We start from the raw sequence: 18,715 nt of genomic DNA, 5'->3' as shown, positions 1-18,715 counted from the left end.
AGACAGTGGCACAAGGCAATTCAGTGTGAATCACAGAAATGTAGGACTGGAAGGGACATCAACAGGTCATCTAGTCAAAACCCTGCACTGAGGCAGGACTGAGTCATAACACTAGACCATCCTTGACAGGTGTTTGTCTAACCTCTTAAAAAACTCCAATGACTGCTATTCCATAACCTCTCTAGGTAATTTGTCCAGTGCTTAACTACCTTTACAGTTAGGAAGTTTTTCCTAATGTCTAACCTAAATCTGCCTTGCTACAATTTAAGCCCATTGCTTCTTTTTCCTGCATGTCCTGAGTGGGAGGGGGGTGGGTCCAGACCCCTGGTTTAAAGGTATCAAGGCTGAGGGCACACAGGGTCACATGTGCCCAGCTGATGGGGGGGAGATTCTGGGCTCCACTCGCGCCTCCCAGTGGGGCGGGGAGACTGCCCGGGCCTCCCTCTCAGCTCGGATGTGGCTGGCCCCGCCTCCCTTTCCCCACAGCAATAACTCGGCTCCGCGGCTGGGGCGGTGCTCAGACCTGCGTGGTCCCTGTTGCGTAGGGGGCGGCTGGTGGGCCCAGTGCCGTGCCGTGTCCGTGAGCAGGGGAGACTCTGGGCCATGCCGTCCGTGCTCAGCGCCCTCTGGCTGCTGCTGGCCGCCGCCTTCCTCGCCGCGCTGTTGCTGGAGCTGCTGCAGGTCCGGCGTGGGGGGCCCCGACCCGGCCTCGTCCAGGATCTGCTCCGCTACGGGAAGACCAAGAGCGGCTGCGGGCAGCGCCCAGCCTGGCTGCGGCTTCTGGATTTGCCCAAGAGGTGAAGGGAGGTTGCCGGGTCTGTTAGCCCGGCACAGGGACACCCGCCTTCCCGGGCCCGCCCTAGCAGGGACTCTGTCCCCTTCCGCTCGGGCGGCGTGGCTCTGCTGGGAAGGCTGGTACTGGCTCTTCCCCATACCCCCGGCTATGGAGAGCTCCACGCTTGCCATGCAGCCCTTAGCCCTGAGAGTGGGGTGTGCTTGTGCAACAGATCCCTTCTTCAGCCGTGTAAAGGGCTGCAGGAGTGGTGCCAGTCCAGTCTGGCCTTGGAAAGTCGTGAGATTGGCTTGAAAATCTTATGGGTTTTTTAATGTTTGTTTGTTTGGATTAATGTTGGGTTATGTTTCTTTGTGGTCATCTAGTGGCTTCTGGGCTTTGATATAGACTCCTAATGTTTTCCAGTTTTTCCCTGTAATCATGGGAGCTGGAAATGTAGGGGGTTTTTTTGTTTGGTTTTTTTTATAATGAAAACAAAGGTTACCATGTAATCCCATGACTCCAGAAACTGGAGCTTTAAGAACCCACCAGATATTGTGAGACTGTGACATATATACATAGCTGTACATAGATTACATTTTTATATATATATTTGGGGCACTTAAGTTTTAATAGAACCCCCTTATGTTTTTTTTAGCAAATTTGACTACTAAATTGTTTATAGTTAAATGATTTTCATTAAATAGTTTCTTTGTTTGGATTATTTACAGACTTTTTTTGGAAAAGGGCCCATTTTGTCTTCAGAATAGCTGCAAAGAAACCAAGAATTTTTTTTTAATACTTTTATAATGTTTAACTGCTTAATTTTTGTAGCTTTTGCAAAGTTAACTTTTTACTTTTTTTTTTTAAATTACTTGCTTAATTTTTAAAATTACATTTTAATTAACTTAGATTTTATTATTTTAAGTATTGTTTTAGGGATTTAAATTCCCCATGTTTGCTCTTACTACTTTTTTTTTTTTTTTTTTTTTTTTTTACTTTTGCCATTACACCCCACCCTTAGGGTTTTTAACCGGTTTTCCAAAATCTTTGTCTGCTGCCTGTCTGCTTGGCTGGGCCCAATCCTGCTTTTTTGTTGAACCGTCCCTTTTCATGGGCACAGGCTTTGTTTCACTACCAATTTAGCAGCAAGGAGGGTGGGCTCCTTAACTAGCCCCCAGGGCCGGCTCTAGGCACCAGCAAAACAAGCTGGTGCTTGGGGCGGTACATTTTTAGGGGCGGCATGGCCGGCGCCAGAATGCTGCCCCTAAAAATGTGCCCCAGCCGCCCTAGCTCACCTCCGCTGCTGCGGGCCGCTGCTCCCCCTCCCTCCCAGGTTTGAGAGCCTGGGAGGGAGGGGGAGAGTCCGAGTGGCCGCGGTGCGGGCACCGCTTCTCCCCCTCCCTCCCTCCTAGGCTTGAGAGCCTGGGGGAAGGAGGCAGGGCTGGGGATTTGGGGAAGGGGCGGAGTTGAGGCGGGGCCGGGGGTGGGGTAATTAAAAAACGGGGGGGCGGCCAAAATTGTTTTTGCTTTGGGCGGCAAAAATCCTAGAGCCGGCCCTGCTAGCCCCCACCCTTCCTGGTCCCTTTCCTTTTTGTAATTACCCATGGGGTGCTCTTTTTGTAGTTGGGGGTGCCATACATATGACCACCTCCCCCGTCACCTGCTGGACCTCTCCTTGGTCATAATGAGGGTCGCTATAGGGGTGCAACAAGGTTCCGCCCAAAATTGAGGATCCTCACAAAGGGAGAGATCAAAGCCCTCATCCGGATCATCCCCCGTGAGGCTCGCCACCTCGACCGAACGCACGGCCAACTGACGTTTTAACTGTTCCTTTTTTTTTTTTATGGCGAGCACACTGCTGTTGCGGCGTCTGGCGAACACGAATCGGTAAATTTTTGACAAGTGTTTGAAGAACTGGTACTTGCTTAGCCAGTGCTTTCAGGCGGGTGCGTTTTGCTTTTTCCGCCTGAAAGTCCTGTCTTAAAGCCTGTAGCTTGTCCTGGGCGTAGGCTTGGGTTGCTGCCTGGTTAGTAATTTGTGCTTTTAGTTGCTCAATTTCCACTAGCAATCGGGCACACGCCTTGTCCCTTCTCCCCAACTCTTCTTTTTGTCCCGACAACATTTGATACCACATGGCTGCTGCAGTTGAAATTAATTCCACAGTTGCCCCTAGGTTCTTACCCTCCTGCTTTTTATACTTGGCATATAGGTTTAACAAATTCTGCCAAGTTTGCACCCTTCTCTGAAGCTCCGCCGCAGAACCCCAGGGATTGTATCCCACCTTGGTGAGAGCCTTTTCCAGCTGGGAGAGGCTTTCACCCCCCCCTTTGAAAGAGGCAGCAGGATTCCGTTCCTCTTTGCTGCCTCCCCCGTGGCTCGGGCATCAGGTTCACCTGCCTCCCGTGATGCCAGCTGACCGGGCAGCCGGACTACCATGTCCACGCTCCCTAATGCCCGTACGTCCGGCCACGAACCCATCGCTGATACCATTGCCCACGACTGCGGGACTCCCGAGTCCACAGCTGTATCCTTCTGTTTCCTGAACATGTTGTTACAATCCCTTAGTACAACTTTTAAGATTTTTTTTTTAAATTTTTTGAGATCTTACGTAGCCCACGCCAGCACCGGGGCTTCCACTGTTCCCCTGCTGGACCAGAGGCAGAGACGCTAAGCCTCCCTCCGTATTACTCAGCATACTACCACCGAGGGTTCATACACCAAATACAAAACCCCTCCCAGGAACAGAGTGAGAAACCCTAAGTTCTTCTTTTATGCTCAGTCATGCTATTGCTGAGGGTGTATGCACTGAGGATACCTGTCGTGTGGAGCAAGGGTCTCTAAGCCCACCTCCTGTTGCCTGGCAGTCGTACGACTGGGGGTTGACCCACCTGCACCCTTCCCCCGCCGACCAGGGTGGAGAGAGGAATGCTAAACCCCTCTCTGGTTTTGAGCCATGCTACGACTGAGGGTGGGGCACACCTGTAATTATAAAATCCTCAACATGAAATACCAACAGTGCCAAGTGTCTAAATTTTAAAGCTTTATTAATAAAATAATAAAATAAGAGCGGAGAGTGATGGCCAGGTATGAAAATCATCAGACTCGTACCTAGAGTAGGAAGACGCGATTAGGTTTATTTTGTTTATTTCTTATGGCTTGTGGATTCCTCTGTGCTAACCCCAGATGTTTTTGTTGCTTGTAACCTTTAAGCTGAACCCCCAAAAAACTATTTTGGGTGCTTAATTTTTGGAATTGCTCTTTTAAAAATCTAGCAATAGCCTGAGTTTTCAGATGTATTTTCTTTTTCTTGTTTTTTAATAAAATTTACCCTATTTTTTTTTTTTTTTTTTTTTTTTTTTTTTTTAAGAACAGGATTTGGATTTTTGTGTCTTAAGAGGTTTGTGCATGTTTTCTAATTAGCTGGTGGCAACAGCTGATTTCTTTGTTTTCCTTTCTCAGCTCTTCCCGGGGGAGGGGGGGTGAAAGGGCTTGAGGGTACTCCACAGGAAGGAATTCCCAAGTGCGCCTTTGTGGGTTCCAAGGGGTTTTGCATTTGGGTGATGGCAGCATCTACCCAGCCAAGGTCAGAGGAAAGAAAAACTGTAACCTTGGGAGTTGCAGGCCCCCACCTTCTGCACTCCAAGTGCCAGAGTGGGGAATCCGCCTTGACAAGAGCCATCTACGTGTCGTGCCCTGGTCTGAATCCTGATTGTGAGGCATCCAGGATGTTGGCTGATGTAACATGTTGTTGGAGCTTGGTGATTGCTGTTTCCTCAGTTGTTTTGCCCAGGAACAGAAGGTTAGAGATGAGACAGTAGTTGGAGAGCAATCTTCAGAATCAAGTAATGGGGCTTCTTGAGGATTGGGTAAACTATAGAATTTTTAGGTGTGTTTCTCTGAAGGTGGCCTTGACTATTTCCAGTGGCCGTGGTCATAGTAGTTCTTCATTGGCTTCTACCAACCACAAATGACACGGATTCATTTAATAGGTTGTAGCTGTAATATTTTTCAGGGATTCTTGAACATAGGCATATGTGATGAGGCCCAAACTTTGCCAGGGTACTAGGGCAGATAATAGTCGGGGGGAGGGGAATTTTCCTTTCCAGTTAGTCCCTCTATATTCAGTTGATCAGTGACATATGCTGACAGCTCTTTACAATGGTGGATGCTTGGGTCTGGTGTCTGGGCTATGCAAACTGGGTTGATTAGCTGGTTTTCTGTGTGAAATGTCTATGCTGGCCGTGATTCTGCCATACTGATTTGCGGAGTAAAAGGCTCATTTTGCCTCCTTTATTGCAGTGGCATAGTCCTGTAAGTGTTTGTGCTGCTGGCAGAGGAATTTAGAATGGTGGTTTTTTTTTTTGTTTTTTTTTTTTGGACCACTGATGTCCTGATTTTGCCTCTATATGTTATCTGTTGTAGTTCACCTGTGAACTGTGGTGGTGATCTTATTTGGTGTGAGTGAGGGCAAGTGGACAGTTGGCAGCCAAGGCATCAACAGTAGTGGGCCACAGGTGACCATACTGTTGTACTAACTAATTGGCACTTTAGCCTTGTATTTGAGTGGCTTGTTCTCCTAGGGCGAGTTGAAAACCTATAGAGTTTAGAGGTCTTCAGGGGCGGACCATCTCTGGTTGCTCACTATCCTGGTGGGAAGGAGGGAAAAGCTCTGATCTTTGCCTGGGTCAGACCATATTCATCAGAGTAGACAAATCCTGAGTTTCTTATCTTAGTTTTCCTCCCTGCTTCTTTTATCAGGCTTTCTTCATACATTATAAAGAAGCAAAGAGGCACAAATTACAAGTCACCTTTGAAGAAACAAAAACAACAACAAAAAGAGGGCTATACACTGACGTTTTAGGAACGTTTATGCTTAGGTTGTCTTTTTTTTTTTTTTTTTTTTTTCTTTCTTTCCCCAGACTTGTATATATATAATTTTTTTTTTTTTTGTAAAATTCATCTTGAAAACTCTGGCCTGCAAACATGCATGTGTGTAACTTTGTTACCACAAATAGTTCCACTGACTTCAGTGGGGCTACTCATGATAGTAGAGGTAAGCCCATAAATCAATATTTTTAAGATCCGGGCTTAGGTACAATAAAGCAATTGCATTTCAGGGTTGTGATTTAAGAGTCTCACTCTTGTTTTGAGAATTGAAATGTTGGTGTTATCAGGTTTTATAAAAAAATAAATAAATGGAGCTTAAATTCATCATTGGGTGTAATTTTGCTGAGTGTGGAATTACACCGGGATTGATTGGCCCATTAAGATTTCTGTTAATGTTAGGTGTTTGAAAATGATCTTTCATATGAGTCAGAAAACATGTTTGGGTCAAACATTCTCCTGCAGTATTTACAACCCAACATAGGAGCATTGTGCTAGTGTGGGAGAAAGTGAGGTAAAGCATAGGACTGGGAGTCAGACCAGAATTTAATCTGTCTTGTCTGGCTTGCTGCATGACTATGAGCAAGTCAATTAAACGGTGTGGTTTTTACCTCTGTGAAACGGGATAATATTCAAAATAACCTACATTACAGAAGCATTGCCTTGCTTACTTCATTAATATCTGTAATGTGCTTCTGATTCATAGCACTTCTGTAGGGCCATTCAATTATTATTATTTCAGTAGAAACAAATCTATTTTATTGTCCAAACTAAGGAAAATGCAGAAAGTAAGAAAACCACATAGTGAAAAGTAAATTAGATAAAAACTTGAATTTAAAAAAAAATCCTAATGTATTACTAAAAACACACACAAGTAATTTGTGTCTTCTTCAGACCTGGGAAGCTACCTAGTCTAAAATTACCTTGTTGATAAGTAAAAGATTCTTATTAGATGTGGTAGTTTTCTGCTTGGCCCTCAAAATTGCTTACTGTAGAGACAGTCAGTTGATACAAGTAGCACATTGTACAAGTGCACAAGTTTTGCAAATCACTCTCAGCTCAAACAAATATAATACATTGCTTCAAATAAGACCTAACATAAGAATGGCTATACTGGGTCAGACCAAAGGTCCATTTAGCCCAGTATCCTGTCTTCCAATAGTGGTCAATGCCAGGAGCTTCAGAGGGAATGAACAGAACAGGTAATCATCAAATGATCCATCCCCTGTCGCTCATTCCCAGACTCTGGCAAACAGAGGCTAGGGACACATCGCTGCCCATCCTGGCTAACAGCCATCGATGGACCTAGCCTCCATGAATTTATCTAGTTCTTTTTTCAACCCTGTTACAGTCTTGGCCTTCACAACATCTTCTGGCAAGGAGTTCGACAGGTTGACTGTGCGTTGTGTGAAGAAATACTTCCTTTTGTTTGTTTTAAACCTGCTGCCAATTAACTTCATTTGGTGACCCCTAGTTCTTGTGTTATGAGAAGGAGTAAATAACACTTCCTTGTTTACTTTCTCCACACCAGTCATGATTTTATAGACCTCTGTCATAACCCCCCTTAGTCTTCTCTTTTTCAAGCTGAAAAGTCCCATTCTTATTAATCTCTCCTTAAGACTCACTGCAATTCTCCAGAATGACCTGAATGATTTTGAAGATGTTATCTAAGGCTACCTGGCTGTCTGTCTAGACATGCAATGGCCTTCACCACCATGATTTCTAAGTGCATCATACTTATTTATGGGTTTTATTCTCTGAAATCCTCTGGGAAATATCACATTTTTCTGGATGGGGAACTAAGGCAGAGAGATCACATGACTTGCCAAAGTTCACAAAGGAAATCTGTGTCTGAATTGGGAATTGAACCTGGATCTCTTGAGTGTGCTGTCAACTAGAGAATCCTTCCCACAAGGTTAGAGAAGAGGATTGGGACCCTAGGCTTCTGGCTTTTAGTCCCAGCCCTGCAACTGGGCATAGCTACTACTACTGCACAGTATTGTGAGGCCAAATTAATCCTTTATGCACGCTACTCCCCCATAATGGTAATGAAACTCAGTGAATTTGCGCTAATAGAATTTTCCAATGCATTTTCCATTGTGAAAGTGTGATTTACGTCACAGGAAAGTAGCCATCGATTTGGCTCCAAAACTGGCAGACCGTTGGGTACGTGGACCTTGACACTGTTCCAGACCTTTAAGGGAAGTTCCACATCACAAAAGGTGCAAATGTATGCTAACAGGGTTGTCATTAACTTGCCCAATAAAGTCCTGTGGAATTGGAGGATGTGACTCGGAGGAAAGCATTCTTTGTCTCCCTTATCTTTTCCCTCCTCCTCCTCCTCCTCCTCTCCATGGAGTTCATTGAGTTTCAATGAAGAGGCTTCTTTTGCAGGGTTGTGTGAAAGGCGGTACGATGTCATAAGTGGTGAATGCCATGTCTTTGTACCCCTGCCTAGGAGTAGGCATTCTCTAATCTTTTATCTTCTCTGCATGTGGAGGCAGGAGGGAAGATTTGGTCCTGAATGTCCCAGAGCATTTTGGAGGCAAGGTTGCCTATAGTATACTGTAATAGCACTAGGACATCTTAAATTAATTGGCTTTGCAGTGCTATCTGCAGCAGAGCCAGCACGCTGTAATTGAGAATTCAGTCCCCTTTGCCTCTGCGACAGTAGTTAAGCAACTGTTTTAAGTAGCATTAGTAGTAGTTGCACTCTACTCTTTACATTAAAAAGATAAATGTTTTTGAACCAGTACACCTGGCCAGTTTTTTTTAAATATTAGCATTTGATAGACCTGTCTGGGCTATTAAATGTGTACATAGAGATTTCACTCAATTTAATAAAATGACTAGAAAGAACACAGGGGTTGTAATGATGCTCACTCTGTAATACGGTAACACCTTGTTAAATAGAACCTTCTAATGACTATATTCCCATGTAAACGAAAGCTAACTGTTGTAATGATTGTTTTGTTTCTGATATTTATAGATGTGTTAAAAACTTCCTAAACAAATAAATAGTTTAAAATACACATGCACCTGCACACACGTACATGTGTTTGGGCTGTTGTTTATGGGAATATAGTCATAACACTGAACCAACCAGCTATTAAAATAACTCTAGTGAAAAACCCTTGGGAGGGGCTTAGAGAAGAGAGGGAAGAGTGTGTCCATTATCTACCTCTTCAGCCTCTGTTCCATCCCTTTCCCCACACAAACTTTCCACTGCTGGGGGCCTCCCCAAGAGTCTAAGATGCCCATATCAAACAAGACTTGAGTTTGACTTGAATATGGGCTAAGTGGAGACCTGGTTTGCAGAAAAACTCATAGCAGTTTGAGTTCTGTTTGTCCCTAAGCCAAAAGTGCTACTTTACTATAACAACCCCTACTGTGTGGCTATGTTGTTTGCTCAGAGACTGGAGTACAAAGAGTGTTTTCAGATAAATTAAATCTGTACCTGCTTGGTCTGCCCGCTGTAAGCGAGCAAATGGTTTATTCTGTTGGCAGATATTGCCAGATGTCCTGATTTTATTCATAGATTTTTATGAGCAGAAGAAGCCATAAGATCATCTAGAATTACCTCCTGTATATCACAGGCTATTACATTTAATCCAGTTACCCCTTCATTGAGCCAAATAACTTGTGTTTATCTAAAACATATGCTCCAGAAAGGCATCCAGTCTTGCCTTAAAGATATCAAGGGAGATGAATAATCCATAGGTCTGCAAGACAATTTAAAGACTCATGGATTTGTGTGGTGACAAAACACACTGTCCAGCTGTGTAATGGTGTCTGGGTGATTTTGTACAAAAGACCAATGCAGAACAGTAGTAATTTTTCCATGCTCTGCATAGTCTGTCCAGAAGAGGTGAAGAAAATGAAAATACTGTTGGAGGCAACAGCATGGAAATGCCCAGAAAAGAATTCCAGGCAGGATGGCTGGGGTATTAAAACATGTCATTGTCAGACTTTTAACTGTGTAAGTTCTAACCAAAGGATTTTATATTTTCAAAATTTCATTTTACATTCATGTATTGCTGTGTGGTTTGTATTTATGTATTTATTTATTTGAAGCCTTGAGTCTTGCACTTGTTTTGTGTGGTCTCCACTCACTCTTCTAGTTTTCCAGTCCAGCCACCTGAAGGGTCTAAAAACACGGAAAAAAAAATACAGTGAGTGGGAGGTTTAGTATTCTGAGCAGCATATAACTGGGAAAGACAGTGTTGGAATGAGGCTATGGTAGGCATCTGGTAGTTCCATAAAAGGCCCCATCGTCTCTTATTGTGGGAGTTTAGGCCAAATGAAAATGAGCCGTTCCCCTTTGACCTGGTCACTGAATTCCAACACTGAAGAAAGGAGTGGTAAGAAAAAAATGATTGAAAAATCCAGAAAGTTAATACTGATGCTTCTTTCTTCCACAGGTGGTTTTCTCACTTCTATATTCTTTCTGTGGTCTGGAATGGTTTCCTGCTCCTATTGCTTATTCAAGCTTTGTTCCTAGCAAGACCTTTCCCGATATGGCTTCAGGATTTGCTCAGTGCTCTTGGTGGAGCTTCGCAAAACCAGGATGTGGGCAAGTACTCCACATGTTATGGACAGATGCACAGATGTTGTAACGCAGAACTGGTATACTCTCCTGACCTCCCTTCGAGAATGCATTAGCTACTCATCCCTAATTTATACTAGGGCTGTCAATCGCAGTTAACTCATGCAATTAACTAAAAAAAAATTAATCACGATTTTAAAAATTTCTGTTTTAATAACACTGTTAAACAATAATAGAATACTAATTTAAATTTTATTAAATATTTTGGATGTTTTTCTACATTTTCAAATGTATTGATTTCAATTACAACACAGAATACAAAGTGTACAGTGCTCACTTTATATTATTTTTATACAAATATTTGCACTGTAAAAATAATAAAGAAAAGAAATAGTATTTTTCAATTTACCTCATACAAATACTGTAGTGCAGTCTCTTTATCATGAAAGGGCAACTTATAAATGTAGATTATTTTTTTGGTTACATAACTGCACTCAAAACCAAAACAATGTAAAACTTTAGAGCCTACAAGTCCACTCAGTTCTTCTTGTTCAGCCAATCGTTAAGACAAACAAGTTGTTTTACGTTTACATTTGATAATGCTGCCCGCTTCTTATTTACAGTGTCACCTGAAAATGAGAACAGGCATTCGCATCACACTTTTGTAGCCAGAGTTGCAAGATATATATAATACATGCCAGATGTGCTAAACATTCATATGCCCCTTCATGCTTCAGCCACCATTCCAGAGGACATGCTTCCACGCTGATGGCACTCGTTTTAAAAAAGAAAAAAAAATGTTAATTAACTTTGTGACTGAACTCCTTGGGGGAGAATTGTATGTCTCCTGCTGTTTTACCCGCGTTCTGCCATATATTTCATGTTATAGCAGTCTCAGATGATGACCCAGCACATGTTGTTCATTTTAAGAATACTTTAATTGCAGATTTGACAAAACGCAAAGAAGGTACCAATGTGAGCTATCTAAAGATAGCTACAGCACTAGACCCAAGGTGTAAGAATCTGAAGTGCCTTCCAAAATCTGCGAGGGACGAGGTGTGGAACATGCTTTCAGATGTCTTAAAAGAGCAACTCTCCAATGCAGAAACTACAGAATCCAAACCACCAAAAAAGAAAATCAACCTGTTCGTGGCATCTGACTCAGATAATGAAAATGAACATACGTCGGTCTGCACTGCTTTGGATCATTATTGAGCAGAACCCGTCATCAGCATGGACGCATGTCCTTGGAATGGTGGTCGAAGCATGAAGGGACATATAGACATGCCAGATGTGCTAAAGATTCATATCTTGCAACGCTGGCTACAACAGTGCCGTATGAACGCCTGTTCTCACTTTCACTGACATAAGCCTTACGCCTTTCGTGGAGGTGGAGTTATGATGTCAGTGTAGTAGAGCACTTACGGTGGCGGGAGCAAGGCTGTAGTGTAGACACGACATAGTTAGGTCGACATAAGCTGCCTTATGTCGACCTAGCTATAGTGTAAACCAGAGGTGGGCAAACTACGGCCCGTGGGCCATATCTGGCCCGCGGGACCCTCCTGCCCGGCCCCTGAGCTCCTGGCCCAGGAGGCTAGCCCCCGGCCCCTCCCCCGCAGCCTCAGCCTGCCCCGCTGCCGGCGCAATGCTCTGTGCGGCGGGGCTGCGAGCTCCTGGGGCAGCGCAGATGCAGAGCCGCGGCCTGACCCAGTGCTCTGTGCTGCGCAGTGGTGTGGCTGGCTCCCACCAGACGGCGCAGCTGCCTGTCCTGCTCTGGGCGGCGTAGCTGTAGTGCCGCCAGCCACCGATGCTCCAGGCAGTGCGGTAAGGGGGCAGGGAGCGGGGGGGTTGGATAGAGGGCAGGGGAGTTCGGGGTGGTGGTGCTCAGGGGGTGGGGTTGTGGATGGGGTTGGGGTGGTCAGAGGGCAGGAAACGGGGGGGTTGAATGGGGGTAGTGGTCCCGGGGGGGATGGGACAGTCAGGAAGGGGGGGGGTTGGATGAGGAGGCGGGGGGGCAGTCAGGGGCAGGGGTTCCAGGGGCAGTCGGAGGACAGGGAGAAGGGGTGGTTGGATGGGGCAGGAATGAGAGGAGGGGTTGGATGGGTGGCGGGGGGGCAGTTAGGAGCGGGGGGTCAGGGGGCAGGGAACGGGTGGTGATGGGGGCGGGGGGGCAGCGGTCCCAGGTGGATTGTAAGGGGGTGAGAAGCAGGGAGGGTCAGATAGTGGGCGGGGCCGGGCCACACCTGGCTGTTTGGGGAGGCACAGCCTCCCCTAACCAGCCCTCCATACAATTTCAGAAACCTGATGCGGCCCTCAGACCAAAAAGTTTGCCTGCCCTGGTGTAGACCAAGCCTAAATCACTAGCCAAATCCTCCATCCATCAGAGGCTCAGGGTTAAATGTGCCTCCTAACCCTACAGTTAGCAGGATTCTCAATACCTGCAAGTGGTTCCTAATTAGACTGGCTGCACCTGCCACTTCTCTCTAACTCCCTACTGTTTGCACTTGCAATGGGTACAAGCTGGTCCCACACTCCCATCCCAGCCAGGAACATCGCTCCTTGGGTCTTGGAGATGGGGAAATTGTTGACTTGAAGGGAGGAGGGTGGGGGAATTCATTCCTTCATAATAAAATGCTTGTACTGCAGCTGGGACTCAGTGTGTCAGGAGATATTGGTTCTGCAACTTTCACTAAGCACCTTCTGTGATGGGTTCTCCCCTGCGAGGTGCCACCTGTAACTGGGGTACTAATGAACTCTCTGACCCACCAGCCTGAGCTCCCTCTCTCACGGTGCTGCTGTGACAAGCTGCAGACCCACTCCTGGCCCTACACTTCCACCAGCATTCACACAGGTAGGGACACACCCAGCTGCAATTACATGCAGGCTCTCTGACCAGCCACTGCATATGCACCAACAATAGAGAAGCTACAGCCAAAATAACCACCAGCTTCCCAGCCTAGGACCCCAAAGCGGTACCGTCCTGCCCTGGTCCAAACCCCAACCAGTATGAATTTATTATCCAGTTCAGCTTTCCCCTCAATGTGGAGAGGAAATGCAACAGCCCCTCTGAGCTAAGATTCCCATGCACTTCACTCCAAACTCACTGGTTTAAATAAAGCAAAAACAAGTTTACAAAAGAGAGATTTTTTAAGTGATGGCAAACGGATCAAAGCAGGTTACCTAGTAAATAAACAAAAACGCAAACGAAGTCTAACACACTAGCAGTTTCCCACCCTGAGAGATGGTACAAGCAGGCTGCAGATTCTTAAGGCACAAGCTACACTTGCTTTGCAGCTTGGAATTCCCAAGTATTTCATATGCAGGCTAGAAATCCCTTTAGCCTGGTTCCAGCATTTCCCCCAGGTCAGTCTTTGTTTCTTGGGTCTTTCCAGGAGTCTTCTTGTGTGGGGAGTGAAGAACAACAGATGATGTCACTCCCTGCCTTGTATAGCTTTAGCATAGGGCAGGAACCCTTTGTTTCAAAACTTGGTTGCCAGACCGGTTTGTGGAAAAATACTGACATCCCAAGATGGAGGCCAGAGACATGTGGTCTGGGCACATGCCCTTGCAGTGTTATAGCAACCATTGCTTACAGGCTGGCGAAAACGCCCACAGGAAGGTTAGCTATTCCACAGTCCATGGTCTTTACTGATGAGCCATCAGCCCCGTCTGGCTTCTTCATTGTTGTACCTGAAAGACGAGTTGTGGGTGTTTTCCAGAGTAAGCCCATTTGATATACAGATCCCTAGTCAATATTCATAGTTTCAGATACAAAAATGATACATGCATACAAATAGGATAATCATATTCAGCAAATCATAACTTTTCCAATGACACCTCACATGACTTACCTTGTACAAAATACAAAAATACATCAGAATTATGCCATAATCAGATAATCATAATATCACTGTGAAGAATATGGGGTGCAATGTCCCCTTCCCAGCCCCTGCCTTCATCAGAAAGTTAGAATAGATCTGAAAGAAGCAAATTTGATCTCCCATTAGATTGGTAAGGAAATACTTTATTTGAAAAATTCTAGATTAGGGTGTAACGATGTAAAGAGTTTATAGATTCGGGAAGGCTGTAAACAAAGAATCCCATGATACCCACACATTAATCTTTGCAGTACCACCGTAAGAAGTACAGGTCAGGAAACCAAGGCAGCGGTGGCCTTGTTCAAGGCTTTGACCATTATTCAATTATCCTTTTCTAGAAGTAATCCTTCCTTTATTTAGACAGAAGAAACTAATGGAAAGGATGTTCCAGAATAATCTCTTGGTTTAATTGATTTAAAAGTGGACAGCAAAGCAAAACTATTTTTGTCCTGTACAATTGTTTTTAGGATATATAAAGAGTATTTCATAAATTTTAAAAATATATTCCTTTGTTTTTTCTCACTGTAAATATCTGGCCTTTCTTTTATTTTACCTTAGCAAGAAAAATGGGGAGGACCTGTGTGGCTCTCCCTTCCCCCAACTCAGAGGGGGGGGGGATGCTGATTCTCAGCCTTAATTAAAAAAAAAAAAAAAGACACCCCCCCCCTTTTATCTTAATACAGCATCAAAATGCAATAAAAGCAACAACAACAAAAAGTATTTTGCTTTACAATTCACCTTTAGCACATTCAGTCAACTGAAAAAAAATACTTCTGCCTGAAAAATGAGTCAGTAAATCTTGGAACAGCTCAGAGGTCCTAGCCAAAACTCGAAAAAACCAAATTCCAGTTTTATTGGATGTTTTCACATTTTGGATATCTGAGATTTTTCTGTGCAACTGAAAGAGATTAAAAATCTCTCTTAAAAGTTTGTTTACATCATGCATTTGACAATTTATGTGTGTAGTCCATTTCACTATAGTCTGTTTTCTCTTTTTGTGTGGTTCTTTCAGACACCAACAGAGGAAAGAGAAGCAGTTGTTGTTGTTTTTTAAATAGGCAAATTGGGGAATTTGGAGGTAGTTTTTACAACTGCCTTCACTTTTAACTTTTTTTTTTTTAATTTAATTTACCATCCTTCAAGTTGTCAGTGTTCCTTTTGCAACACTAATAATAAGACAAACGCTAAATGTGCTCATCAGTGCAACGTGCGGGTGCCATATACACAAATTAAAAAGCATCCTTTCTGTCCAAAAGGACTTACTCTCCATCTTTCAAGGCAGTCATCTTAAAAATACACACACTGATTTTTTTTTTCTCTCGTTCCTGCTGTTCAGGTTCCATAGCTGATGTCCCTCTAGATAATTTTAAAATTAATGCAAATTCAATTATAGTGGAAACTGTTTTCCAGAGGGAATTCAGAGAAGAGAAAGAGTTTGAGATTGTCACTTCTGTTTGACTTGTAGGTGACAAACACCTGTCAGTCCTCTTGGTTCTCATGCTCCTGTGGCTCCACAGCTTTCGAAGGCTCATAGAGTGCCTCTGCATCAGTGTCTTCTCCAGTGGTGTCATTCACGTCGTACAGTACTGCTTTGCACTTGGGTACTATATTGTTATTGGCTTAACGGTGCTGTGTCAAGTGCCAGCTAATGTCAGCAATGGTGAGTGCCTCTTTAGTGCTAACCATAGTTGCAGCTTCTTTTTAATTTGTTTCTAGTATCACAAGATGGTTTGGTGAGGGTGGGAGTAGGGGGATGGGTGAGCGAGAGATTAGTAGTATGCCTAATCTTTTCACCTTCTAAAGTTCTATCTACAGAGTGTTTTTGTGTACAGGTGTATGTGAGATAGGTATTTGATGAGATCTATAAAAGTACTTACTGCAGTTACTTAAAGTCAGACTTATTAGCCAGCACATGACATCACATGCACGCCTGTAGTATGTATCCTAGTTCTGCTCTACATGTGGTTTCTCCTTATAGCTCAGTACCATTGTTTGCTGTATGCCACCATGTCCCTTAGACTCCCAGGCCCAACACATCATGTCTTTGTCAATGAGGTGCTTCCACTTTATGAAGGAACCTTCAGCTCAGCAGAGGTCAGGATCTCCCTGGTTACATGGCTATTATAGTCTGAAGTTTCTCTTTGCTATGGACCCTCCTTTAAATATGAGCCTGCCCCATGGCCAGCAGCTTTGTCTGTCTACTTAGTTCTTGGCCTCCAGTCACCCATCTAATATCAGATCGTCTTCTTTCTCTTTGCTACTTGGGCCAGTTAAGTATCCACAAATCCTGTAGAGCTCTTTGAATGATGTGACTTGTTTCTGCCAACATGTTGCACCAAGTCCTACAGTTGAGCTGTTGTTTGCTCTGCTGCATAGGTACATGATGAACCAAAATGCCCAAACTGCCTGGTGTGCTTTTCACATGACTAATTTTTCTTATGTGGTCAGCACTAGATACAGAATTTAAGCTATCTTAGAGGTAGCTTTTGTCCTCCACGCTGATTTTACAGCACTTTTAGAATGATTTTGGTGCAAACAAAGCCTTTTCTAGGTGGCACTGTCTGGGTGCATTTTCTATCTTCCTAATCATGGCATTCCACAGAGATGGTGCATTGGCATAAGCACTGGGGCCCATCCATAGTGCAAATTTCTTACAAATCAGAGTAATCTGTTCTAACCATTTTTTTTTTATTGCTAGTATAGATCAGGCAACACAGTTCTGTAATGATATCTTGACCTGAGCTATGGCACTGTCTTCTAACATGGTGATAAGAATACATTTTTATAAATACTGCCACAGTCAAAAATATGTTAGAATATGGAGGCCTGAACCAAATGGTGACCCTTTCTGCTTGTAGTATGCACCATCCCTTATTCCTACAGCTACTGATTAAAAACAAAACTGACTAATTATAACTTGCAGTAGCAGGCAGTTAAGAATAAAGGTCTGCAGCAATTCAGAACTAGGGTGTGGTTCACTGTCTGTATAAGTTGTGTTTAAAAGTCCCCTTCACCATTATTCAAGAAGAGGGGAGTACACTGGGAAAAGCTGCAAGGTTAAATATATATAAGCTGAACTTTTTTTGAGATGGTGTTGGTGAGGGTTCAATGCAGACTTTTTTCTAATCTTGTATTAATAGGCATACTATTTTCATTTTTAATTCAGGAAAAGACCTCTTCATGCAGATCTCCTGGTACCACATCCTAGGAATTATGATGTACATTTGGGCCTCTGTTCACCAACATAGATGCCATGTGATTCTAGCTAATCTTAGAAAAAGTAAATCAGGTGAGATGTTTCACTTCTTGGAGCTGTTTGTAATAATTTTTTCCATTAAAAACTGTGTGTCACAATGAATCTCTGTAGAGCCTTAGAACACTGGTATTTTCCAAAAACTCAGTGAAATGAATGCTGATGTGAATATGTATCTATGTAGATCATTTTCCAAGGGATTAAATTAGTCTATCTGGAAGAGACATGAGCTGGTGAGATATAGTTATTCACAGTATGCAAGGTTTAAAACAAAGTTCATAGTTGTATCACCCTGAATAGAAATGTCTAAAATGTGTTAGGAACACTTAAACACTTATCAGGTAATTGTGATTATTAGTTATCATCTGTCATTTATAAATGGAGAGATTGATACGCAGAGGCTACAGAAGAAATTACTTTCCTGAGCCATGATTAGAAATTCTCACTCAATGCTTAGACCTCACTTCTTAAAGTAACATTAGACATTGTATTGGGAATGAGTTAAGGTGACATTCATAACATTAGACTTTGTATTGGGAGTGAGTTAAGGTCACCATTTTCAGACCTGAGTGGCTAAAATTAGGCTCCTTAATCCATATGTAGGCACTTAATAAAAGTGGTATGAGTCTTTTTCAGAAGTGCTTAGCACCCACAAATCTCACTGAAGTCAGTGGAAACTGCAGGTGCTCAGCATTACTCCGTAATTATACATAAATATGGATTAAGAGTTAAAGCTTGTTAAATACATGCTCTATCAACTGACTTTTTTCTTTCTTTAAATTGCAGGAAAGGTAGTAAACTTGAGCCACAGCATTCCTTTTGGAGACTGGTTTGAGAGAGTATCTTGCCCACATTATTTTGCTGAACTCCTAATATATGTATCCATGGCCATCACATTTGGATTTCAAAACTTAACATGGTGGCTTGTAGTGATGTTTGTGTTGTTTAACCAGGCATTGGCTGCAGTTCTGTGCCAGGAGTTCTATGTGAACAAATTCAGCTGCTACCCAACACATCGAAAAGCATTTATACCATTTCTTTTTTAGAACCTTTATTTTTGTTAAATATATCTTTAATGTAACCTGTGAAATGCTGTTTAAAAGGTAATGGCAGACTGAGGTTCTCAGGAGTATGTGTAATGCAACTGCTACAGAAGCTGTGGTGAAACAATACTGACTGTCTGATTCCAGCTCAAAGCTACACAGGATTTTAATGGGGAAAAAAAAGTTTCATTTTGATTTAATGATAAAGTATCTGTGACAGATTTTCGGTTACCAATTTGCCTGAGGCCACAGAATCTTTAGGGAGGAGATGACGAAACACACCAAGTGTCTAAATTTTAAAGCTTTATTAATAAAATAATAAAATAACAGCAGAGA

At 43.4% G+C, this 18,715-nt stretch overlaps 1 protein-coding gene across 1 annotated transcript; it reads left to right on the top strand.

Annotated features, from left to right (window-relative positions):
• Window positions 1–600: 600 nt before the first annotated feature.
• Window positions 601–18,450, top strand: SRD5A3 (steroid 5 alpha-reductase 3). The gene is made up of 6 exons (XM_065405297.1): window positions 601–797; window positions 10,081–10,228; window position 12,419; window positions 15,549–15,743; window positions 17,250–17,372; window positions 18,123–18,450. Exons 1-6 carry the CDS (start codon window positions 604–606, stop codon window positions 18,380–18,382), a joined length of 921 nt encoding a protein of 306 aa, XP_065261369.1. The 5' UTR covers window positions 601–603; the 3' UTR covers window positions 18,383–18,450.
• The last annotated feature ends 265 nt before the right edge of the window (window positions 18,451–18,715 follow it).

Source organism: Emys orbicularis, chromosome 5, assembly GCF_028017835.1.
Source record: "Emys orbicularis isolate rEmyOrb1 chromosome 5, rEmyOrb1.hap1, whole genome shotgun sequence".
Classification (NCBI taxonomy): Eukaryota; Metazoa; Chordata; order Testudines; family Emydidae; genus Emys; species Emys orbicularis.
Note: the sequence above shows the minus strand (reverse complement) of the source record. Positions and strands in the feature narration are given on the sequence as shown.

Bases quoted from the DNA above. Each gene is read 5' to 3' on its own strand.
- SRD5A3 (XM_065405297.1), top strand. From the start codon at position 604: ATGCCGTCCGTGCTCAGCGCCCTCTGGCTGCTGCTGGCCGCCGCCTTC. The intron at 798-10,080 runs GTGAAGGGAGGT...TTTCTTCCACAG, and splicing joins CTTCTGGATTTGCCCAAGAG to GTGGTTTTCTCACTTCTATA. The intron at 15,744-17,249 runs GTGAGTGCCTCT...TTTTTAATTCAG, and splicing joins GCCAGCTAATGTCAGCAATG to GAAAAGACCTCTTCATGCAG.